Here is a 25,679-nt window from a genome sequence, read left to right on the forward strand (position 1 = left end):
AAACTTAAAAAATACCCCTCAGGTGTAAAATAATAGGTAACTTTAGTTAAGAACGATGAGATATTTCAAATTTAAGGAGAATTTTGCATTTTTGTGACAACAGATCTTAAAAGACGAACAAAAATGACTAACAAAAGGAATTCAAGCATTAAAAGAAATATTACTGGCATAAAGACAAAGCCTGCGCTGTGGTTTTAAACACTTTTAAAAACTGCTGGTTTCATCAACAAACTTTGACCGTAACATTAGAGATTAAGAAAACAGCCTTAACCAATCAATAAAAAGACAGCTCTAGTGTCTGTTCTCTCTGCTGGTGCATCGGAACAGCCGATAGATGTGAAACAAAAGCCAACAAAGTTTTTTACTAAAATCTCCAATAGCTGAACCAGGACGGACTGAATGCTACAGAGACTCAAAGACGGCATTGTTTAAACATTACAGAATACCTTTAAATCTACACGATATTATAATAATAATATTTTAATATGTTTTATATAGCGCTTTTCAGGACACTCAAAGACGCTTTACATTGCATTGCATTATTCATTCACACCATACTGGGTGGTGGTAAGCTACTGCTGTAGCCACAGCTGTCCTGGGGCAGACTGACGGAAGCGAGGCTGCACCATCGGCCCCTCCGACCACCACCAACCATTCACTCTCACAACTTTCATGCTAGCCAAGGGGGGTGAAGTGTCTTGCCCAAGGACACAACGACAGTTTTACGCCTGCAGTAGCAGGGATCGAACCGCCAACCTTCCGGTTATAAGACGACCTTCTCTACCAACTGAGCTACTGTCGCCCCCCGATATTGCCAAAAGTATTTGCACAGTTTCCCAACAGTTCTTGTCTGACTGCATCGTACCAAATATAAAGTTTGTTGAAGGGGGGACTCTGGTGTGGACACTTGTTTATGGAGAGTCTGGATCTGTATCTTAGTTCCAGTGACAGGAACTAAAAGCTTCAGCATACTAAGACATTTTGGACTATTTCGCATGTCCGAAATTGTGGGAACAGTTTGGAGAGGATCCTTCCTTTACCAGCATGACTGACTGACTCACTCTCATGACTGATTCAGTGTCCAGTCAGTAACCACCATCAGTCTTGTTGTCAGACAACTCGCAGTCTGTAGCGGAATCGGACGTCAGCAGAGGGCAGCAGGATCCCCAGACCGGCCCTGCTGGGGTCGAGCTCAGCGCGGCTCTGCCCGTCCTCCAGCTGCAGGTCGAAGTACAGCAGCAGCAGGCACAGGAACTGCTTTATCTCATTCATGGCAAAGTGGCGTCCGGGACACATGGATGAGCCCGAGCCAAATGGCATCAGGTAGTACTTCAGCTTCTGGTCGTCCTTGTAGAAGTCTGTTTTCTCTGCACCGTTGTGAACGTAGCGGTCAAATCGGAACGTCTGATAACAGAGAGAGGAAAAGCAAAGATGCTCAAAGATTAAAGTGACTTTTATCTAGGCTTGACCTCAAAAGGGGCCTGTGGACCACATCCAGCCTCTGCTGAAACAACTGTGTTGTGCTCTGTGTTCTCCAGATGAAGCTGAATTTACTTGCACACTAAATCTAACCAAGAGGAGTTCACTGGTTGTACCTTGGGCTCCTCGTAGATTTCCGGGTCCAGGTGCATGATCTGAGGATACATGGCGATGATGTCTCCTTTCCTGACGGCAACTGAGCGACTCTCCCCCAGCCGCAGACTGAAGTCCTCCTGCGCCACCCGGATGTTCATGGAGGCCGAGGACAGACGGAAGCTCTCATTGATGGTGCTCTCTGAGGAAGTCGTCGGCCTGTTATTGATCAGGAAACAATCACGTCTTGAATATGCTCCAGTTTACACACGTACCCAGATAACGGAGCTTGTCCAGCTGATCCCTGTGCAGCTTCACATCTGTGTCACTGCTGAATTCCACACCACTGAGGCTCAAGACCTCCTGGATCTCCTGTCGCACCGCCTGCAGCGCCTCCGGGTGGCTCACCAGGTAGTACATGGCCCAGAAGGTGGCAGGAACCGTGTTCCCCACAGACGCCCAAAGCATGGCAAAGTGATGAGCTGAGAGTGGAGACAATGTGTTATTTATCTGAGTAAAAGATTCAGAAACCTCCTTTAAACTCAGCCAAATCCACACAAAGACCAACCAAATTCACAGAACCCTAACCCTAAAGGAGTTCTTTCCTCCTCTTTCCTCACACTTCATCCTAACATGAGCAAAACTTTCTCTGAATAGTGAGCTAAGTGAGGAAAATCCAATTGATTCTAACCTCAACAATATTTTGTTGTGTTGTAGTTGAATGTTAAGGTCCAGACACTTGAATTATCAGATTTTTCTCCTCCACAAGGTGTGTCTCCATTCTTCTGGCTTCCATGAAGAAACTAGGTGGTGTTTGTGGCTTCCCCATGAGAAACCCTTCTTGCTGTTGGTCTGTTTTGTTCCTGAATTGGAATTAAGTATAGCAATGTGGCGTATCTTGAGTTATAAGCATCATCGTTTTTTAAGAGATCTGTCTTCTTGGACCTGCTTTTCTACGGTTTTCAGAGTTACCTCTCTGCCTGTTGAAGGAGTTATTCCTTTCCAGTTTCCCTTGCTTAATTGTGTGTGGCTCGTGTTGGTTTTTCTTTGTAAAAGTACCTTTAAATGACTGCGTTGTATTTGGAATTATACAAGAGACTGAATTCAATTGATCTGATGCCGTCGACTATGGAGCGCAAGGGAGCATGAAAGGGTATATTTTTATTGAACAAGTGTTCAGAGGTGCGGTGTGTAGAATTTCTTCAGTACCACGTCTGTCCATCAGGTAGCAATACTGAGCACTCAAAGAATAAATGAGTCCCATTGCCACCATGTGGCACAGTGTGGAATTACAAGTTTTGTCTTGTTCTTTTATTCGAGCAGATCTTACCGTTTCATAAACACTGCGTGTCATTGTTGGGTAGTCGTGAGCTTTGAGAAGAGCTGCTGACTTTTCAGGACTCTACCTGCTTTGTCGACGTCTCTCAGGTTTTCGTAGTTCTCAAACACCTCCATACGCATGCGGATGAACTCCGACATGTCGGTCCAGCGTGACATGCGGTCGGGCAGGAAGTGGTTGATGAGCTTTTTGCGGACGGCGCTGGTTTCCCCCAGCAGCCAGATGGGAACCTGCGCGATGAGCAGAGGGAACTTGTTGTCGAACTTGACGAAGTCATTCCTCAGCGTGCTCATCCCAGTTTGGCGGCGGGCGGCCGCCGGGTGGCCGAACATGGTCAGGAGGGTGGCCTCAAACATGACGGACAGACAGAACTGGTACATGCTACCGCTCCTCCAGCCGCCGTGCCCCAGGTGATCCTGGCGAAACACCAGCATCAGGTTACCCATCATGCTCTCTGTCAGCGGGGTGAGGTTGTCCCCCTGCAGGAGTTTGAAGGCGCGCTGGATCTGCTCCTTCAGCCCAGGGTGCAGCTTGCTGTGGACCGGCGGGTACCCGAATGTGACGGGTGCCACCTTGTTGGAGAACTCGTGAAAGTCGAGCTGCCGGCCGTGTTTGATGATGTACGGATACAGTAACGGATCCATGATGAAGGTCATGTATTTACCTGCAGGTCAAATGAGAACAACACCACACAGCTGCTGAAAAGACCATACTCTCAGATGCATTACTTTCAGATTTGTTGGACTTATTTATTAACATCTGATGTTGTTTTGGGACAATACTTATTGATAACAGTGATGTCCTTGAACACAATCAAAAAAAAAATCAAACATAAGACTTCTACGACTTACTTCTAGTCAAGGTTTATTTTGTCCCATAATTTATTTTTTGTTTCACTCGGTAAACTGCGACAAATTCTTTTCTTAAAACACAGTTCATGATTTCATCACTGATGAAAAAAAGATTTAAATGTTTAGAGCCTTTTTATCTTGAAAAATAGGAGAATGTTTTCCGTTTTTTTAAACCGGGTTTAACTATTGTAAACATTCCAATTTTCAACTATCCATCCATCCATCCATTTTCCACCACTTATCTGGGACCGGGTCCCAGGGACAGCAGTCTAAGCAGAGATGCCCAGACTTCCCTGTCCCCAGACACTTCCTCCAGCTCTTCCGGGAGGATCCCAAGGCGTTCCCAGGTCAGCCGAGAGACATAGTCTCTCCAGCGTGTCCTAGGTCTTCCCCGGGGTCTCCTTCCTGTGGGACATGCCCCGAACACCTCCCCAGGGAGGCGTCCAGGAGGCATCCTAAAGAGGTGCCCGAACCACCTCAGCTGGTTCCTCTCGATGTGGAGGAGTAGCGACTCTACTTCGAGCTCCTCCCTGGTGACTGAGCTCCTCACCCTATCTCTAAGGGAGCGCCTAGCCACCCTTCGGAGGAAGCTCATTTCAGCCGCTTGTATCTGGGATCTTGTCCTTTTGGTCATGACCCAAAGCTCATGACCATAGGTGAGGGTGGGAACCTAGATTGACCGGTAAATCACACGCTCCATCCATCCCCCGCTCGTGAACAAGACCCCAAGATACTTAAACTCCTCCACTTGGGCCAGATTCTCTCCCACCTGGAGGGGGCAAGCCACCTTCTTCCGGTCGAGGACCATGGCCTCAGATTTGGAGGTGCTGATCCTCATCAATGTCGCATCACACTCACCTGCGAACCGCCCCAGTGCATGCTGTAGGTCCAGGTTTGATGGAGCCAACAGGACATCATCATCTGCAAAAAGCAAAGATGAAATCCTGTGGTCCCCAAACTGGACCCCCTCCGGCACCTGGCTGCACCTAGAAATTCTGTCCATGAAGATTATGAACAGAATCGGTGAAAAAGGGCAGCCCTACTGGAGTCCAACATGCACCGGGAACAGGTCCGACTTACTGCCGGCAATGTGGACCGGGCTTCTGCTCTGGTCATACAGAGACTGGACGGCCCTTAACAAGGGGCCCCGGACTTCATATTCCCAAAGCACCCCTCACAAAATACGAGGGACGCGGTTGAAAGCCTTCTCCAAGTCCATAAAACACATGAACGGGTCGGGCGAACTCCCACGAACCCTCAAGCACCCGAAGGAGGGTATAGTGCTGGTCCAGTGTTCCGCGCATTGTTCCTCGTGGATCCGAGGTTTGACTATCAGTCGAATCCTCCTCTCCAGTACCCTGGAGTAGACTTTCCCAGGGAGGCTGAGGAATGTGATCCCCTTATAGCTGGAGCACATCCTCCGGTCCCCCTTTTTAAAAAGGGGGACCACCACCCCAGTCTGCCAATCCAGAGGCAGTGTCCCCGACCGCCACACAATGTTGCAGTCAACCGAGACAGTGTCTGCACATCCAGAGACTTTAGGTACCACCCCCGGTGCCTTGCCACCTAGTCGCTTACCAACCACCTCAGTGACTTCAGCTTGGGTGATGGACGAGTCAACCTCTGAGACCTCAGCCTCTGCTTCCTCCGCGGAAGACGTGGCGATAGGATTGAGGAGGTCCTTGAAGTATTCCTTCCATCTTACCCTGACCTGCCACCTTAAAGTGGTGGGGGAGTTTGAGTGCCCGCGTGATCCCAGGAGCTATGTTGTCTGGGGCTTTATGCCCCTGGTAGGGTCTCCAATGGCAAACAGGTACTGGGTGATGGGCCAGATTAAGGGCAGGTCAAAAGCCCCTATGAAGAAGCTTAAATCAAGGACCGTGACATCCCCCAGTATGGTGCAGCCGGGGCCCCACCCTGGAGATAGGCCTGGGGTTGGAGCTCGTAAGGAAGTGGCAATGTGGGCCCACCCTCCGGGGGACCCACCACCCACCGAGAGAACCGTAGGGGCCGGATGCAATGTGGATTGGGTGGCAGCCGACGGCAGGGTGCCCGGCGACCCGATCCTTAGACACAGAGACTAGCACCTCAATTGTCAGCTAGTTTTAGTTTATTTGAGTACTGGGGACGGCTGTGGTATAGCGGGGAGCGCAGTCATCTTACAATCAGGAGGTTGTTGGTTCGACTCCTGTCTCCTCCCTGTCTGAATGTCGCAACCCCCCCAGCTATGGGTAAAATAGCATCACTGCCTTGTGGTTGTCACAGGAGTGATTGAAGCTAGGTTTACACTTGAATGATTTTGTGGCATGCACTGGCACGAATCGAGTCGCAAACTACTCATAAAGTGGCGTGAAGTGTGCGTAAACCTGTCGTGACTGCGTGCCATGCCACACACTGTGTGAATAGTTCACGAACAGCCCAAGCTGAATTGCACAACCACGTCATGCCAATGTGGGAAGCACGTAAACTATGTGCAAACTATGCGTGAATGCGTCGTGGCAGTCCGTGACACTGATGGGCGCGCATTTGTGCGCATTCCTGAACTGTTCGTGAACTGGTCGCGAACAATGCGGGAGACTGCCAGTTCGGTGGCTCCAGATTGGCATGTTTTGCCACGACAACATCGTGGAAAAAAGTCGTGCAAGTGTAAACCTCGCTAAAGGCTAAGGGAGAACCCCCCTACAGAAAAATCCGGAGTGGAGCCCCCGAAGGCGGGTGGTTCTTGCATTGCGGCACCATCTGGCAACTCCTGTGGCCAAACTGGTACCAACTGTAAGGGCCAGTCCCTTCTGTTGGACACTACTAGCGAGGCTGAGAAGGGGGATCTATCAACGGGGGATCTCAGTTCCTCAAAAACTTCACCCCGGCTTGTCCATGATCTCTCTCGAGATCGACGGAGCTCGTCCTTATCGTAAAATCGATGGAATGCCGAAAAAAGAAAAAAAAATGGAGTGCATAAATAATTGACAAATAGTTAATATTAAAGACAGATTAGGATTTTTTCAATAATGAAAGTGAACATTTGATCCCTAAATTAAGGATCGACCGATATGGCTTTTTTAGGGCCGATGCCGATTATTGGTACTTATGGTAACCGATAACCGATACGTCGAACCGATATTCATTTGCAGTAAAAATGAACATTTTGGCATCAAAATTTAGCTGTGGGTGGTAGTGATTTCAGGCGAAGAGAGATGCGATGTGCTCAGTGAAAAACACTTCTTCTACATTCATTGTACTTAGGCCTTATGTTTTTGTTCAGTTTGCAATTTTGTGATTATTTTATTGTTATTCATGTATCACACACACACACACACACACACACACACACACACACACACACACACACACACACACACACACACACACACACACACACACACACACACACACACACACACACACACACACACACACACACACACACACACACACACACACACACACACACACACACACACACACACACACACACTCCTATCTCATCCATGACTTCCCCAAAACTCTAATATTGAACTGATCTGTTGCTGCTGATAACACAACTCTGTGCTGTAGGAATAAAAACAAAAGAAAAGAAAAAAGAATAAAATCAAAAATGGAGAATCCTGGTTGAACTTAAGTTGTAAGCTACTGTAACGCTAAAAAATACGTTAAAAACAATGTTATCATTAATCGATGAGCGTCCCCGTCGTGGGCAGTCATTTTTTGGCAGGCAGTCTGTTTTCGGCACGGTAACCAGTCAACCCCCAGTCGGCCCCGCCAACACGGCCCCACGCGTCTATTGTCACGCACTCACGCCACTAGGGATGGGTACCTTTCACATCTGAATCGATACGATACCGATACTCGGTACCTGCGAATCGATACCGGTATTTTTCGGTACCTGTTTTCGATACTTTTTTTTTTTTTTTTTTTTTTTTGGGGGGGGGGGGGGGGGGGGAGATATGCATTTGGTAATTAAAGTTATTTTGTATATTTAAAAAAATAGTCAAAACTTCGGAATTTTCAACATTTATGCTTCAATAACATCAACTGAAATAACGAGAAAAATGTGTGTGGGGATAAAGTAAAAAATTTAAATAAATAACAATAATAAATAACATAATAAAAATAGACTCAAAATAAATAGCTGTATGAAATGTTTCACATTTGCACCTGCTGCCCATACAGTAACAAACAACTTTCAAAATAAATAGCTGTATAAAATGTTTCACATTAGCAGCACCAGGCACCTCTACAGTAAACAAACACTCAAAGGTATACTGGAGGATCAGAATTGTATGGTTCCAACTCGTGATTGGGCAGTCATAATGCCAATCAAAAGCCACGTGGGACCGCTTTTGCGTGATGACATATCATGTCGAGTCGCCGCCTCGATGCGCGCTCTTGTTTCGAGCCGCGCATGCGCAGAGCATTGTTTAGGAAGTGACATGCTGCGGGAGCGACCATCGCAGAAGCAGAAGCCGCAGAAGCGGCTTGTTCCTCCCGCGAACAACTCCGAACAGGGGCGGGGTGGCCATCGGGAGGTTTCCCGAACGGCCGGTGTGTTCCAGGCCAGTGGGGTCTATTCCGGCCGGCAGCCACAAGCGGCAACCACAAGCAGCAGCCCGCCCCCCCGCCCGCCCGCTTTCACAGCCCGTGTGCGTGTCCGCTCTCCCGGTATATTATATATTTGCTCCCGGTCTGCGAGTCAAAATACTCCGAAGATTTTGGACCCACGTAACAGCGTCACCGTGTCCTCCACTCTTGCCGATGCATAATGTCAAGGTGCGTTCAGGGTAAAAAAAAAACAAAAAAAAAAAAAAAACGGTGCGTTCAGGTACCGAAATGTGGTACCGACGGATTTCCCGTGAATCGATACTCGGTACTTCACCGGGAATTTGGTCGGTACCAAAAAATTACCGAAATTCGGTACCCATCCCTACACGCCACACATTGAAAACTGAAAAAAAATTACCGGTAGGTATGTGACAGGCTTGTGTTTGATTCCTGCTGGTTCCATAGCAGCGGCGCACCAGACAAATTTACCGGGAATTTTTTTTTCAGTTTTCAATGTGTGGTGTGAGTGCGACCGGTCGCTCTCCGCGTTGGACAGCTGTGCAGCAGCGCGCAATACTCTCCGGTTGGGAGACTGGAGGACAAATTGTGATTATGATGACTGACAGGTTAGAGGTGGAGAATGTGTCTGAAGCTTCATGTTCGCTGTTCTGTTTGAACTGGCTAGCTTAGCTACAAGCAAACAGAAGTTGTTTGCTCACGTCGCAAAGCATTATGGGAACCGTAGTCAAGACAACGGACTTACAACCGTCTTTATTACCGTATTTTCCGCAAAAAAGGCACACCGAAATATAAGGCGGGTTTTGAGAAAATTAGAGGCTTTTAGTGCGGAAAATATGGTAAATTTATTTTATCAGTTACTGGTGGAAAAAAAGGCCGATGCCGATTATTGGAAAAATGCCCAATATCGGCCGATAAAATCGGCCTGGCCGATAATTGGTCTATCCTTACCCTAAATAGAAGGAAACCTATTGTCTGTAGTTTAAATTGACATTGATAGAAAGTTAAATTCAAAAATCTTGTTACATACTCAAATTTAAAACTAGTTAATGGTTTAGCTTTAAGAACAAAACCTCCTGCAATTTATTTATTAATTTATTATACATAATCTGTAATACCTCAAGCAAGTTTTATCTCTAACAAACGAAGCTTCAACTCTTAAAAAATACATAGTCTCCAAAATGCTGAACTTTATATGTTGTGACTGGAGAAAAACTGCACTCACTGTGATGATAAATCACAAGATTAAAGATTAGTTTTTCTTTTTTTTTCCACATTTCTCTCAGTACCACAGTAATGCTGGTTTTATAAAGTATGAGTTGGACTGAATGCGAGCCGCTTCAGGCTCCAAACAGAAGCAGGAGCAGCACATAAAGAGCTGGCAGGGTGCAGCTCAGCCTTTCACTGCTTTCCACCGCTTCGCCGGCCGGCCTTTGTTCCCCTCCAGCATGTTTCCATCACAGTGAATTTCCCTTTGAGCTGATAAAAAGCAGGTGAAAGAAACAACTCTGTAATTTTCTTGAATGGAGTTTGTTGCCGTGCAGAACCTGAGCGACGACTCCCTCATGCTGCCAGAGAGCGGGAGCAGCAAACACGACCTTCAGTCAGTGTTGTGCAACTGACAGACAAGAAAGAAGGTCTTTAAAAGCAGCACACTGAAATATCAGGTTTCTTTGTTTTTTTTTGGCTGGATATACAACTGAGAGACTTATACACTGCTCACAAAAAGGTTCAGGATATTTGACTTTCAGGTGAGACTGCAGGATGAAATTAAAATATTACAGGTGAACTTCATATGGCCTTCTCTAAACCTCGAACCAATAATTGTCCTGCATCAGTGAAAGCGTTGTCCTCATCATCCGGTTCACATTTTGACATCATGAAACCCAGACCACAGCCATCAACTGACCAACAGGACGTCGACACCGAGCTTGAAACAGGAAGTTCTCAGAGGAAGTGTCCACTGAGCTCAGAATCCTGGACGTCACTGTAGGACAGCAGAAAGCCGCTACAGAATAAAACATTTGTAAAAAGATGTATAATGCAACAGTTGGAAGAGTTTTTTTTTGTTTTTTTTAACATTTCACTGTATTTTGCAACAGAGGCTTTCATTAAAACTGACTTCACATTGAGATTGTCATCATATTCATAGTAATTGTTTGATTTGACATTTTCATCACTTCTACTCTCCACTACAACAAAGAAAACTTCATAATTTGAGTATAAAGGTTATTATGGCTCTATTTCATCATCCCACGACACTCAATTTGAATGCGGCCCCTGAACTAAAATGTGTTTGACTGACATCCCTGATCTAATTTGAGAAGTTGCTGTTGCTCAATAAGTTGATCTTTGGCCCTTACTCTGGCTGGGGACCTTTGATCTTCCAAATTCCCTGAAACAAATTTACTCCACCACTCTCCAAACCAACCTGCGATCTGGACCGTGAAAATGTCTCCATGCTTCCTCTTCTGCTCATCCAGGAACTTATAAGCATCTTTCCTGAACTCCAGAGCTTTCCCAAGGAAAGGGATCCAGCCTTTGATTAAAGGCGGCTCGTTCTCTCTCCTGCAACACACAGCACAATCACACTGCAGCGCTTCATGTGAACGTCAGCCACAACTTGGCACACAGTTACTGTCTTCAGTATCTGCTGGAGTCTGGAATCGGCTCTGAAATTCAAAAACACTTTGCATTGAGCAAATACAAAATCTCACAAAATCTGTACAGACACAAGACCAGGGGTGTTCAACCTGTGGCTCTGCAGCCACCTGTGGCTCTTCGGCTCTTCTGTAATGGGTCCGTGAAGCTTTCACTAAATTATTTGGAAATCAACATTTTGTTTTCATTTCCTATGCAGAGATGCTGATTTTTCAAAGTGTTCTAATCACTTGGATGAACTCATAAAACAGCTGAAATACTCAGTGAATAATTTACACATGTGCTTCCTGACCACAATCCCAGTTCTGAGGTCAAATGCTGTTAGAATTGCAGTTCATGATTTACCAGTTCAGGCCACCTGAGATCAAGCTGAGCTGATGTCTTTCCTGAAGAACCACCAGTTGGTGGAACGTCTCGTTTCTCACAGCTTTAAAACACCATTATGTCCAATAACGAACAGTTTTTACTGCAAAAGGCTTTTACTCAATTCACTCTCCTTTTTCTACTTGTTTTTATTCACTTTGTTTTAATGTGTTTTTATAGTCACCACTTAGGGTCCATGAGCACGACCTTTGACCCCCACCTGCTCCCTGAAGTGGCTGCACAGCAAATGCAGAAGCACTGTGGATCAGCTGTGGAGTGAATTCTCTAATGACAAAGAGATGCAAACAAATGTAAAAACAAGTAGAAAAGGTAGCAAATAACTGTAAAAACTGGATGTAAGATTATTATATCAGGATGCATGAGGAGTAAAAACAGTGTGGGTCGAAACGACAGAAACAACAGAAAATGACTGAAAGGATAGACAGAAAAAAATATTAAATATCTGCAAAAAAAAGAAAATAATTAATATCTAAAAAAAAATTGAACATAGTAACAACTATAAAAACATACAAACATGTATAACAAAGAAGCTACAAAAAAATGTCCCAAGCAAGTATAACGACAAGAAGAAACAACTGCAAAGAAGACAAATGAGATGAACAAGCTCACAAAGAAAAGACACAATTCCAACAGAAGAAGGAACCAATGGAGCTGAAAATCAAGATTTCCTGCACTGATCAGCCAAAGAGTTGGCAAAGGACAAGGTGAGCTTTATGATGCCTTGGAGGCATTTTGTGGCGCAGCCGGCAGTGAAACACTGATGCCACACGTGCACGTCTATCTGGCTTGATAAGGCAGCTTACATTTCACTGCTGGGTTTTTACTGATTTGATGTGTTTGATCAGCTTTGCTGCTCAAGCAGCTTTCAACACAGAGAGAGGGAGAGGAGGCAGTTCTGTCTGACCTGAAATGACACGCACGCACGCACGCACGCGGATACGCACACGCACACACCTCCCAGTATTACAGTGGGGGTGGGAGAGAGGAAATTCCAGGAAACAGGAAAAGAGCAGCAACTAGGTAGAGTGAAACTGTTGTTAATGCAGACATTTTGGCAACGGAGACTATTACTCCGAAACTGAGACTACAGGAGACACAATCTGAGGACAGGTGTGGAAAATGGACTGACTACAGAAGACTAAAGAGGACAGCACCATCACGGCTGGACAATAATTCATAGTAACACCACCCGGATCAGGGTCAGCTGTTCCAGTCCTGAACCTCTTGACCCCCCCACCAGAGCAGAGGGGGTTCTACTGTTCACACCACAACGTTTAGAGTGAAAACGCCTCGTTTCACAACAAAGGCTGGATGATTGTTTAGATGGAAATGGCAGAGAATCTAGACCCTAACCAGCACCAGACCAGGACCAGGACCAGATCCAATTACGGATCAGTGTTTCATAGGATGAAGCGACGTCACTCAGGGTTCAGCCTGGACTTGTTGAGGCTCAGCTTGGACCTGGTTTGATCTGCAAGCACAAACCTGCAGAGCTGTCAATGAGGTGAAAAAAACACCTGCAATCCTCGACGAATGCAGAGAGAAGCACACGGCGGGACTGAGGACAGTCAGCCGGCAGTGCAGTAGCTGCTCGGGGCCGGAGGAGGCTGACGGCTCACCGCGCTCGCAGGGAAACGGGAAATGACAACAGCAGAGAGGAGGCCTGATGATGAGAAAGCGACAGACGCTACAGCGAGACGGATGACGAAGAACAAAAGAGAAACAGAACAAACACAGTGAGACACTAAATGATGCAATGCATGAAGAAACATGTCGAAACACAAGAGAGACGATTCAAGATGACTCACAACGGGACGCAGCCCGGCTGTCATATCATTTATAATGAACACATCATGATAAGGGCTTTTTCAGATATAAAATTCTGTCATTATCAGCGGAGCAGGAACACACCGTGCAGACGACAAGTTCATGCTAACGTTCAGAATCTTTGTTTCGCAGTATGTGAATTTCGACTGATGATTTGAAATGTTCCTTATAAAGGAGGAAGTGAGAGATCCAGGATTTCACAGCTCGCTCCTCAGCGGGACGCCCGGCACCTGACCTACTTTTCATGGAGCACGACAAAGAGAGCAATTAGAGGTCAACCGGCATCAATGTGGGTCAATAAAAAAAGATCAAAGTACCAGTGTGTTGTCAGAAGGGGACGTTACGAGGAGCAGACGTGAAGTGGCTCCAGAGAGAAGATCAACATTACCGTGCTGGTTAAATGGATCAAAACGCTCAGTCTAAATCTCAAAACAAATATAAATCATATACAGAACGCTTCTGCAGGGGCTTGATTTGCATGTTTGGTTAATTTATTTCAGAGAATTAAACTGAAAAAGAAAACTTCTCCCTGAGAGAACATTGACCTCTCGGGCGTGCACACTAATATTTCAATAATCCGTTGTATGACAGTTTTAAAAACAGCTCCAGCTGTCCTGGCGATCAGATCAGCCCCACAGAGAGCTGACTGGACCAGCTGCTCATGAGGCAAACAGCCCCACTTCTGCTTCAACTGACCTGGACCGTCTGTACTTCCTCACCTGTGGTCTGCTAATAAACGGCGTCACGTTAGGAAATGAATTATGAAACAAATCATGGCTGCAGCTTGTAGGAGCAGGTAGATTTAGAAAACACTCAGGGTGGCTCTAAGAAGCACAGTTCGCTCAGTTGAGAGACTTCTGTTGATTGAATCAGCCGAAAGAATCGAGATTATCAGCTCAAACACACCTTCAGTTTGATTTCAGCTGTCAAGGTCTTTTAATTATTAAATGATGTGATAACAACACTGCAGTCACCTGCAGGTAAATACCATCAGGTACTCCTCAGTAAAGAGGCCAATACAGTCCTTACTACAGCTGAAGGACATTTAGGCAGCTGACAAACACAAGACTGAAGCTTAATGTATGTAAAGGAATGTCAAAAAGGAGAATTAAAACATTAAATAATAAATGTTTTGGAGGTTATTGAATTTCTTATGCAAAACCTAAAAGCACATCTTAACATTTCAACGAAAAAAATGTTACAATTTAATACACATAAATCACTTCATCTGAATCTTTTAACATAAGTGGAGCAGTTTCACATCAGAAAACACTCACAGCTGTGGGATTTGAACCATCCAACAAGTTGAGATGCTCAAGGGAAGGCCAGTCCCATGTTCTCTCTCGTGTTGAACATTGTTTCATTTAGCTTAGAATTTATTAACACCTTCAATTAAAGGTGCTGTAGGCAGGATTCAGCATCTCCGCCACCTAAGCAAGATGGCGATTTGAAACCCAGCACAGCCAAACCTGTCCTGTTTTCTCTGAAATCACATCCTTAGGCAAGTTAAGCCCCTCCCACAAGAGCATGTGACGAACGCCCCTCGACCAATCGCGGTTAGAGCCTCATGGGCTCTTCTGATTGGTCAAAGATACCTGGAGCTGTCGAGATTCCTTTTCAGCTCAGAACAGAGACAGATGGAAACGCTGCGCCCTCGCAGTAGTGCAATTATGCTACACTCGTCAAGGATTATCAATGGATACTCTAACATTTAATCCAAAGAAAACACAGAAAAATTAGCATTGACTAGCAAAATCCTGCCTACAGCACCTTTAATTGTGGCACCTGGAAAACTTCCTGGGAACAACAACCGCCGCTGCTTCAGAGCTTTCTGTTCTCTCTTTATCGAGTGGATAGATTATATTCTACTGTGGCTTCAGGAGCAGACCACAGGTTCACAGGTTCCATTTCTACAATGGGCAGGCAGGTCACCACCGTGGGTCTACCTGAGCATGACCTTTGGCCCTCATCAGGGCTTTGCCTGCCAAATACCAGAGAAAAAGTAAGGAGGAAAAAGTGTAATCAATATAATCATGTTGATTTTTAAGTTTATTTCTACTCATTCTATGTGGCGCAATGCTTAAAGGAATTTTCCTCTCGGATTAACAAGATCTATTCTATTCTAAAATGTCAAAATAGCCTGATCATGAAACTGCCGAAATCGGGGAGGAAAACAACTGAAAATATCATCAAATGTTCAACATTCTAAATTGGAATTGAAACGTCATAAATGCAACATAAGATAGTTTTCGTACGTGTTTTGCGGCTCCATTTGAATTTGACTTGGTGGAAAACCACAGAAATGTCTCACATAACTGAGCCCTCGCACCAGCAGGAGGGACTGTGTTTTCTCTAATCATGTTCTGCTGCAGAGGAAGATGCCAAACAGAGAGAGGGATCCGGGAAGTGATGGAGCGTCTCCTGTCATCCAAACAACCCTGGGTTCACATGAAGAAACAACCAGACAGGATCCAGCTGAGCTTCTAATACAGTCAGAGAGGCTTCTTCTACTGAAACTTTTATCTGCGTGCGTGTGTGTGTGTGTGTGTGTGTGTGTACGTAACAATTCAGGGAGCAGAACAGAAGTTTTCCCTGGCTGCAGCGCTCCGGGAGCGTTCGGGTTGGTTCGGCTCGGCTCGGCTCGGCTCGGCTCGGACTCACCTCTTCCTGCTGGTGTAGAAGTAGTGCACCGCGAACAGCAGGCTGACCACCGCCAGCAGCGCGCACGTGAACATGATGCAGCTGGACGAGCCGAGGGTCCAGAGACTCCGCACGTCTACGGTGGGACAACTCCGACCTGTTGTTCCCCCACTGACACCCACCCACGCCGCTTCCGGTCCCGCCCTCCAAACCAAAACCAGATTTGGATTGGTTACAGAGGGAAAAATTTAACTGACCGTAATCACGGCGCAGTAATATCATATTTTATTTACGTTTGTGGATTTTGATGAGTATTTAATTTATTTGAAGATGACTGAACAAAAATTATCCAAATCTTAGCTTCATTCTGTAGGTTTCTAAATCTCAGAGTCTGGTCCTGAAATGGTTGTGTTGTGTTTGGCACTGTATAAGTAACCTTGAATTGAACATAGTTTGGTTCTAAAATGAGCCAATTTGTCAATATAAAGGTCACCATCAGATGAGTTTTCAACTACAGAGCCGTCAGTGTATCCAGAATGAATTTCTGTGATTTTCAGCTCCATTGAGAGACCAAAGCTCTCTCAGGGAACTTTTTAAGCAGATGTTTCAAAAGGAGCTAAGTTAACAAATGGTGGTTCAGAAACAGGTTAGGTCAGATTCACAAGTTTTTCATGAATTGGGTCCTAAGTCCACCGAGAAAGGAGGTCCTTTGTGTTCATATGAGTTCTCAGAAGGTTCTATTCATTGAGTGCAATCTACTTGGCTGCATTGCCTGGAATTTCTACAATTCCACCTCTTTGGAAAAACCGGGCTGTAGTGTCCAGTTAATCACAACACAATATATGGATGTCTGGAAGAGGGCTGTCTTTTCTCTCACAATGCCAACAGCAGTGTGGTCCATCTGTCTAAAAAAGTGTCTATCTCTTTGCGAAAGACACTGAACTGCAAGGTGTGTACAAGCTTCTTGAAACTCCTCTTCCAATGTCACTGTAGCAGACTGTAAGTGTGAAAGTGACCCATCCTGTGAGTGACGGGGCTGCGCAGCATAAACATGAACAAGCTGAGCCTCATGAAGCCACAACAGATGAATGGAAGGGACCTTTGAAGACGGGCCCAACTGAGTTTTCATGTTTCAAGAAGCTAGTGTGACGCTGCAACGTCCCCTGACTGCACTGAGCTTCTCTGTCCTCTGTGTTCAGGCTGTTTACAGCCGCCTCTGATTGAGAACTGCAGTGACCTCCGTGTGCCGACTTTCATTCAGCCGTCCAAAACACAACACAGCAGCTTTTCTCTGCTGGGCTCAACTCATCTTCTGTCTGATACAAAAACCTTCCCCTTCGGCTTTTCAGGCCCGGACAAAAGCCTCCGTTCAGCTTGTGTGGAGCCGAGCGGCAGAGCCACAGAGGACACTTGCCACTCACTCGCTCTCATTCAGTACGCCTCCTTCTCTGCTCACCAGGAGCTGATGTTCCCCTGAAGTCAATGAAGTGAGCCTAACTAACCGGTTACCAGCTGTTCTGTTCGTAAGAGTTTCCTGCTCACTTGTTACACACGTTTTTAAAACGAGTGAGAAAACCTGAGAGATCCTGAAGAAAACAATCAGAGAATGTCCTCTTCTTTCAGTGGAAATCAGGGGTGTCAAACCCGTGGCCCAAATCCAACCCGTCAAAGAACCAAGAGAGTTGTGAACATTTCCAAAACCAGTCAGAGCTCAGTGTCTCCTCACACCCAACAAGACTGACGAAACTAAAGACACCACCAAACTGTTGGACTGTCTTGATCCAGGTGAAGCAGCAGCTCCAGGTCACAATTGAGCACAACGCATCTTTTATCACACAGTTTTAATGCAAAATTTCAGGAATCATTCTTAGAGAACACAGTTTCCACAGCAGCACTGATGATGGTGACTGATGGCAAACAGGGAACACGAGCCATGAGGAGAAGCAAGTCTCAGAGAATAACTTATGTTGACATCAGCAGAAATTACTTACATTTCTAGTAGTTGTGTTTTTTCTTTTAAATAAATGTATCTGAATCTGACCTGAGAATAAAATAGAAAAGGAAGAGACAAGCTCATGCAGGCAGACAACAGTACACACCGCTTCACTGAAAAATGTGACCTGTGATGATGAAACAGCTGAAAAACACACAAACGGCATTGACCCGAGTATGAGACGACAGATTCAAAATGTGAAGAACTACTGGACAGAATCTTATCTTCCCATTGGAAAATATCCAGACGAGCTTCAGCTTCACATAACAGTCGCAGTGTTATCACAGTCAATGGTCGGTCGTCATCTCTGCTTTGCAGTAAAGAGAGAGTTTTTGGAATCCAGTAACCTCAAAACACAGAGGGTGGGTCACTGGAGTTGGCACACTGCTAAAGTGCGAAATGATCAGTGGTTGAATCCTATTGGAGACAAAAAAAACTCCAACAACTAACTCTAAAAACACCTTGATTTGACCCAGCTGGTCAGGATTACCAATATAAAGCACTTTGAGGATCAATTCAGAAGATAAATTCACACTGATCTCACCTTTATATAAGATGTATTTGTATCTTCTCATGTTTTGTCAAAATCTCATCACTGAAATTAAAAATAAAAATCACGCGGATCCGTTTGAAGCCTCGTTCAATACTGAAGAGGTCACAAGCCTCACCGTCTTCATTTGCCGAAGCGAAGGCATCGCAGAGCTCAGGAGCCAACATGAAGCTCTTGGCCTCTAAGGCTGATGGCTCCAATCACTAAATGACTTATCCTCTTGGCTCGAGTTGAGGAATGTGTAATACTATTAAGCAAAAGGCAAAACAGGTCTCTGCCTTTGTGAAATACGTGGCGACGCTCCTGATGTTTCCCCGAATAGATCACTGCCACGGTTTTCTCTGGGTTCCCTTGCTGTGAAGCTTATTTGGACGATGTTGTGAATAAAACTCATGCCGAGAAAAGGCGTCAATTCCCCTGAACCCTGACTTGCTTCTGTTACCATTCCCCACTGAGGTGGCTCATGACAAGTCCCGTCTTTACAGAAAACCTGCAGCTGCCATCAGGAGCGAAAAACAGCCAAACGGTGACTTAAAGAATGCGGCGACAACTATTTCGTCAAATGTGACAAGGCTCCCTTCAGGCTTCTGTCAGATCACTAAAACTGCATAACATGACTTGAAGCTAGCAGAACCTGATCACACACCTCAGGACAAGATGAACCACCGACAGGCTTTCAGGCCTCTTCATTGTGCCTGTCATAAACAGCATCGCCCCTAGAGGGCCGTTTGTGCTTCCCCAGTAAAATAATGTGAATGTTGAACTGAACACGAAGCTTTCGTGGCGACGACTTGTGACATGGCGCATCGCTCGCAGTATTTTTGAAGAAGGAATACACTTTTCAACCTATTGTCTCATAGGCGGGCCGATGCCGAGTTGTGCCGACCACCTCCGTTAACACCAGTAAGACCGGGCTGTGAGCGTGATGGGCGGAGCTCAACTGGCGGCTACATTAACACACACACTGAAAACAGCACCACATCAAGACAGTAGAAATCTGTACAAGGTCGTAAAAGGTCATCATGGAAGCGTTCTGCTGGAATCTGAGGAATTATTCTCCTCGCAGTGTACTCTTAATGTGGAAAAACACTCCGCTGCTTTCAGTCCTGTGGAGATCCTCGACAGAAGCTTGTTGTGACGATGATTGGAGGTACGAGAAGAAGAAAGAGGGGGAATGATAAGGATACTGAAAGTCACATGCAGCTCTTTCCTGTCTGGAGTCACTGAACTGATTTCTGCTGCAGTGTAACAAAACCTGATCAGATCACACACACACACACCCTTTGAGAAAAGATGGATGATCAATCAAGTGAAGTACTACTGTGAATATGGTCCAAAGTTCTTCTTGAACAGATCTGATGATCAACCAGGTTTTGCCTCAATTTGGTCCTGCAGCTTTCTGAATTTATAATTTACACGTTCAACAAACACATGGCAGTCACAGTTATTCATTCTAGAGACTTATATGCAGGTCAGATCACCTTTCATGGCCAAATAACACAGAAAAGCAAGAAACTCCAGATGCGTCAGCCACTGTCTTACCCCTGTTCTTCACACTGCTTGGAAACTGGATACAGGTGACCAGTTTAACATGCATTTCAAAGCAACTGTGCAAAAACAAGTTCTTGAGTCTTTTTTCAGGAAAATCCAAGGAGAAGCAAGTAGCAGTGCTGGCAGGTCTGATCCACAGGTTTGAACAAGAATTCAGTCTGAAGGCATTTTGTTCAGAGTGTAAACATGACGACAGTCCAGGAGACTCCCAGCGTCAAGGTGAGGGAGTAAAGCACTGATCAGGCGGACCTCAGAGCCTGCAGTCTTCAAACCTGACCCTTTGGGTTCCTCTGACCTCTGATCTGTGGGTGAACACGCCGTGCCAGGGTGGGACTGGCGTCCGACCACGATTCCCCCTCTGCTCAGGGGCGACTCCAGTCCAGACCTCACAGGGAAAGTCAAGAGGATCACGGTGTGTCTCATCAGTCAGAGTTCTGGGTTTCACACTCCTGTATTGTAGCCACTAACGTTACTCCACAATAGGGATTGCGTGATGGCCGCTTAAAGGTTTCCAAAGAAGTGCAACACTTTTGTTCAGTTTTCCAAATCAGTCTTTTCATGTTCGTCATTTCACACCTTGTGCAGCCGACCTTTGACTGAACGGCGTGTTTATGACGTGTAAACGATGACTCAACACCAAACTCCAGCGTGAACCGTTAAATATGACCAACAATGACGGGAACCAGAAATACGTGAGACACAAAACAGATGTGAACATGAGTTTTCTGGATAAACGGTACCATAAAAATACTTCCAGTGCAGATTAGCTTCGTCGCCAGAGCACATTAAAGTCAACGTCATGGAGTACGACGTGAGGGTAAAAAGGTTAATTACACTGAGCAGGAATTGAATTTCATGAAGACAGAATAATTGGAACCCATGTTTCTCTAAAACCTCCATGACTAAAACACAATAGCGTTGCCACATTTGTTCCTGTATAGTCAACATCTGAAATGACAAAGAAACAAATAACGTATCACCCAGGATGTGAGGAACTCTCATTCTGCAAGTTAGTCACTCTTTAGATAAGTATTAAAATGCTGTAAACCAGCCGACACTGAGGAGTGAATCCGTGTGTGAAACCTGAGTAATTCCCCCACACTGCTCTCATGATGGCCTGGAATCAAACATTACTAATGCATACTCAGCAACACTGTTGAACTCGCCTGGATTGCTTCACTTCGAAGGAATATTTGTTCATAACGATTTTAAAAAAAGTGATCAAGGAGCTGATTCCATAAAATACCGTTTAATCATCATGAGTCTCACGAGCGACGCTCCAGCCATCACTGACGACCCAGAACATCAGTGTGGGAACCGTTCACGTAATCTGGGCTGCATGTGGTTTGTGTTAAGAACCGGAAACCTGATCCCGGGTCAGTGGGTCCCGAGGAAATATTTTTGTCGGCATTTGGCAGCAGCGCTTCTTTCTTTTTGAGCTTTGAATGGCTGAAGCCGTATTATCGGGTGAAACAATTGCGGCTTTAATGGCCACAGTACAGGAGTGACTGAGAGGAGCCGTTGGAACTTGAGCCGCGCTCAGGCCGCGGCGGCGTCGGCAGGGTGTTTGTAGGTCAGAGAAACTAAAGGCACAGTCGAGTGAGCTCTGAGGCTGCTCTAATAAATAATGTGAGGGTCGGAGGAGGAGCGGGAGTCTGTACTTCCACTCACTGCTGTTTGTTCGTGCCGCCGCAGGACGCTTCCTGTCCGTTAAGACAATGTGGTTTGGAACAGAAGGAACCCGGGGGAATGAAAGTGGAGACCTGGTTGGTGGGGAGTTGCTCTCTCGCGCTTTGCCGCCACTCCAGCGGTACATTTTTGGCAGATTGTTGATTGCAGCTGAGAGAGATGGCGGGACATTCAACGTAGGGATGGTTGTGAGTCTGTCGGGGAGAGGCTGGTCTCTGGGGTGGGGGGTCACCAGTAGAAGGAGCGGGACAGGAAGTTGGCGGCGGCGCCTAGCCAGCTGGCCCCGTCCTGGCCCGATCCCACACGGCTCACTGCCTTGTCAGGCTCCTGAGACGGGCTCTCGTCCTCCGGCAGGTAGTCCGGCAGGTCCACGTTCTGCTCCACCTCCACGGAGCCGTCCTCTGGGAAGGGGATCAGAACCTGTGGACGCAGACGGGGAAAAGGCCACACGCTCACTGAATGCTGAGGGAAAGCAGGGACCGGCCAGAGGCTCGGATGCTAGTAAAGAGCTGCATGTGGAGTCCCACAGGGCAACATTCTGGGTCCTCAAGAATTTTCATATTACCCAATGAAATCATGGCAACGGTTGAAGCTGGCAGTCGCCTCCTTTAGAGGAAAAGTCTATGAAAAGTCTATGACGTATGTGTCTATGAGTTAGTCTAGACGGCTAACTGAAGACACAGACTCATCAGCACAAATAAATTGCACTAAAAAGAGTAACCATAAGCCTCAAGCATCAGACGGTGTGTGAAAATGGCCAATTCCATCCTTACTGTCTTTTTGCTTTTTAAATCTTTACTCAGGAAGAAAATCCAACCTGATGTGGAAATCTCATGCAATCACTCTGCTGTCTTAAGATTTCTATCAAAGGATATTATTTTTTCTTACGTTTAAGCATTCTAAATTATCAAATCAGTTTGAATCAAAAAACAATGTCTATGTCAACACATTCCAGGGAAGCATCATCAGATGTAATGAGGAGACATCAACTATGACAGCTAACACAGTTAAAATGATTATCTTTGTGTTTTGACTCTCTTTGGACCGGAAAGTTAAAGCTGTCAGCATGAACACTGCTGTTGAAACCGACCCTGAGCACTCACGAACGTCTCCAGGAAGCAGGACAAAAGAAAGTTACGACAAGGGCATGGAATACTGCTGCATGAAGCTTCATGGTAAACAAATATATTTCTTCTGGGAGAATCTTAAAAAAGGAAAAAATGAACTTGTAGATTTGCATTGTCTAGTTATTAGACAGAAAAGATGAAAAGTCACATTATGTCTAATTCCTCTTTTATTAAGTCAGCAAACTGTAGAAAGGAGTTCTTCTGTTTAAGGATATCTGGAGAAACCAGGAGAGGCTGAAGAGGCTCCAACTGGCTCAGGAACCCAGGTCCTGCTCTGCACTCATCAGCCACTTTCAGCATTACTTCCACTCTGCTGCCCCCTACTGGTGATTTTCTGAGCATAAATCAACTCGACCACACTGAGCGGCAGTGAAATCACGCTTCCTGCTTCTGCCTCCTCAGACGTGGTGCCAACATCCTGCCTCAGGCATCTTTTAACATGTAGGAGGGAGGAAAGCAAGCCGGGACTGTCTGGAAATCCTCAGTCATTCAAATCATGTGAAATATGAAGGTTCCACAAAGCAGGACTGGCTAAACTATCCTAAAAACTGCCTCTGCCATAGATTATTAGAATTTAAATTCTAAACATCTTTTTAAATAAATCAGGGTTATATTTTGCTTTATTTTATATTATTCTTTAGTCCGTCTGTAGCAACCGCTTGTCTCAGTTTTCATGGAGGGAGAAGGTAAAAGACACTGACCTCTTCTCCGTTTTCAGCCTTCACCACCTGCTGAGCCTTCATCACCTCAGTGGAAGCGATGGCAGACGCCAGAGCCTGAACACAGAAACACCGTCACTTCGACACTCGCTCATCTTTTCTCAGTCCTGCTGGGTTTATGAATCGCACGTGTGTCAGTCAGTCGTGAGGTTCAGCTTGTTTCCAGGAACTCTTTTTTTTTGTGTCACAGGTCATCAGTGACGGCAGAGGCGTCAGCTGTGCCGTCGGACCTCACCTCTGCCTTCAGGTCTGAGCGGATGCGGACGATGCATCTCTTCACGGCCATTTGGAAGGTGAAGCTGATGACTCCTCGGATCTTCAGCAGCGCCTCCTCACACAGACTCCTCCGGCTCTGCCGGGGACAACGCAAAGTCGCACTGGACTGAATCATAATGAAACCGAAAGCGAGTTCTAAACCTTTACACCGAGAGGCCTACTGATCGTAACTGATTGACTGAAAGAGATGTCGGCCGAGCGCTCACCGAGTCATCCAGCCCGTCGATGTGGAGGATGACGGTCTTGGCTCGCTTGTTGCTGGATCCCAGGAAGAACTGGGCCTTCCGGCGACTGCTTACAGGCTCCTCGGCCGGCTCGGAGTCGGCGCTGCCCGATGCCTGGAGCAGCTCATAGATCTCAGACGCCAAGAGCTTCGTCTCCCCGGGAGTGGTAGACCTGGAGGACAAGACAGGAGACAAGATCAGCACAGCCTGCTGATACAGACTGTTCTATCACAGCTGGGGGAACATTTGAAAACTGATCACGACTATCGACGAAACATTGCATGTTCATGTTTGTAAACCTCACTTCATTTCAAACGTCACCTTATAGAATCATGTAAACATATAGTAACACTGGAGGGTGTTACTCTGACCTCCTGTACCACTGAGGAAGCTGGGAGTTTATTCTGACCAGGACTGACCGAGGCTCGCTGTAGTTCACCATTACACGTCTGATTTCAGCTGAAGAAACAGTTTAGGGAACTCGATACATGCAGCATCAACCTGCAGATGTGTAGCTTTCAGGTAAATCCTGTGCAGAGAACCACCACACTCACTTCTGCACAACGTTCTGCAGGCTCAGCATCATCCCCAACTCTCCCTTCAGCTTCTCCCGGTTGGGCCGACATTCTGCCAGGTACCGGATCGCCTGGAATGACAGCCACGGTCACAGGTCGCACCGCCCCAACACAACGTGGCAGACATTATCGACGCGTCAGGGGCACAGCTCACCAGGAGGGCAGAGTAGACCACCTGGGGGTTGGGGTGGTCCAGGAAGAGGATGAGGCCTGGGAGGCAGCCCTGGTCCTGGACGATGGCCCGGCGGTTCATCGGGTCTGCGGCCAGGTCCCGCAGCTGGTTGACCACGGCCAGGGCGTCCGGCTCGGAGCTCATGATGGTGGACGGTCAGTCACCCATGCAAGGACAGGCCGTGGATGGCAGCGGCAAACAACCTGCAATCATAAGACACTGTGACATTCTGAAGAGACGGATGCTGTGTTGTAGATACTGATGAAGAGGTGGTGATATTAGGTGATATGAATGTACGATGATGCAAAAAGACTGATACTGATTGATACTCATTCTTTTGTTTTTCTTTAGTCTTTATTTTCTTCTGGTTCTGTTGTCCCCCCTGGACCTCTGGTTCTGCTGTCCCCCCATCCCCCTGGACCTCTGGTTCTGCTGTCCCGTCCCCCCCGGATCACTGGTTCTGCTGCCCCCTGGACCTCGGGTTCTGCTGTCCCCCCTGGACCTCTGGTTCTGCTGTCCCCCCTGGACCTCTGGCTCTGCTGTCCCCCAATCCCCCTGGACGTCTGGTTCTGCTGTCCCCCCTGGACCTCTGGCTCTGCTGTCCCCCCCCCCCCTGGACGTCTGGTTCTGCTGTCCCCTGTCCCCCCTGGACCTCTGGTTCTGCTGCCCCCTATCCCCCCGGCTCTCAGGTGATATCTTTCGGCTCAGAACATCTGCCTGCAGATGCTAATGCTAACAGCTAGCAGCCTCACCTCTGTCGGTCACCGGCACCGCGCGGCTGCTCTCCCGTCAGACCGACATGAGGCGCAGCGGCGCCCGGCAGCGGCGTCCCGGCGGCGGGCGGGGACGAAGAGCTTTTCCCGGGGTTTTCTCCCGCCTCGGTGATGTTTATGAGCCCCGCAGACACAAACACACAATGTTTCCTGCTAAAGGAGAGCATCCAGGGCGCGCACGTCCCAACACCGACGCTTG

General features: G+C 46.6%; 2 protein-coding genes across 3 annotated transcripts; both read right to left on the reverse strand.

Annotated features, from left to right (window-relative positions):
- Window positions 1-736: 736 nt before the first annotated feature.
- Window positions 737-15,977, reverse strand: LOC115405955 (25-hydroxycholesterol 7-alpha-hydroxylase-like). The gene is made up of 6 exons (XM_030115770.1): window positions 15,853-15,977; window positions 10,751-10,887; window positions 2,979-3,575; window positions 1,848-2,054; window positions 1,596-1,774; window positions 737-1,404 (listed from the first exon to the last, which is right to left on the reverse strand). Exons 1-6 carry the CDS (start codon window positions 15,924-15,926, stop codon window positions 1,111-1,113), a joined length of 1,488 nt encoding a protein of 495 aa, XP_029971630.1. The 5' UTR covers window positions 15,927-15,977; the 3' UTR covers window positions 737-1,110.
- Window positions 15,978-17,661: 1,684 nt separating this feature from the next.
- On the reverse strand, window positions 17,662-25,646 carry LOC115405933 (armadillo repeat-containing protein 1-like). Of its 2 annotated transcripts, none has more exons than XM_030115712.1 (7): window positions 25,460-25,646; window positions 24,690-24,910; window positions 24,515-24,606; window positions 23,943-24,132; window positions 23,696-23,812; window positions 23,443-23,517; window positions 17,662-22,034 (listed from the first exon to the last, which is right to left on the reverse strand). In XM_030115712.1, exons 2-7 carry the CDS (start codon window positions 24,849-24,851, stop codon window positions 21,843-21,845), a joined length of 828 nt encoding a protein of 275 aa, XP_029971572.1. In that variant the 5' UTR covers window positions 24,852-24,910; window positions 25,460-25,646; the 3' UTR covers window positions 17,662-21,842. The 2 variants fall into 2 exon arrangements, with proteins under 2 accessions (XP_029971572.1, XP_029971571.1); XM_030115711.1 differs by having other exon boundaries at window positions 23,696-23,842.
- Window positions 25,647-25,679: the final 33 nt, after the last annotated feature.

The sequence above is a fragment of the Salarias fasciatus genome, chromosome 18 (genome assembly GCF_902148845.1).
Source record: "Salarias fasciatus chromosome 18, fSalaFa1.1, whole genome shotgun sequence".
Lineage (NCBI taxonomy): Eukaryota > Metazoa > Chordata > Actinopteri > Blenniiformes > Blenniidae > Salarias > Salarias fasciatus.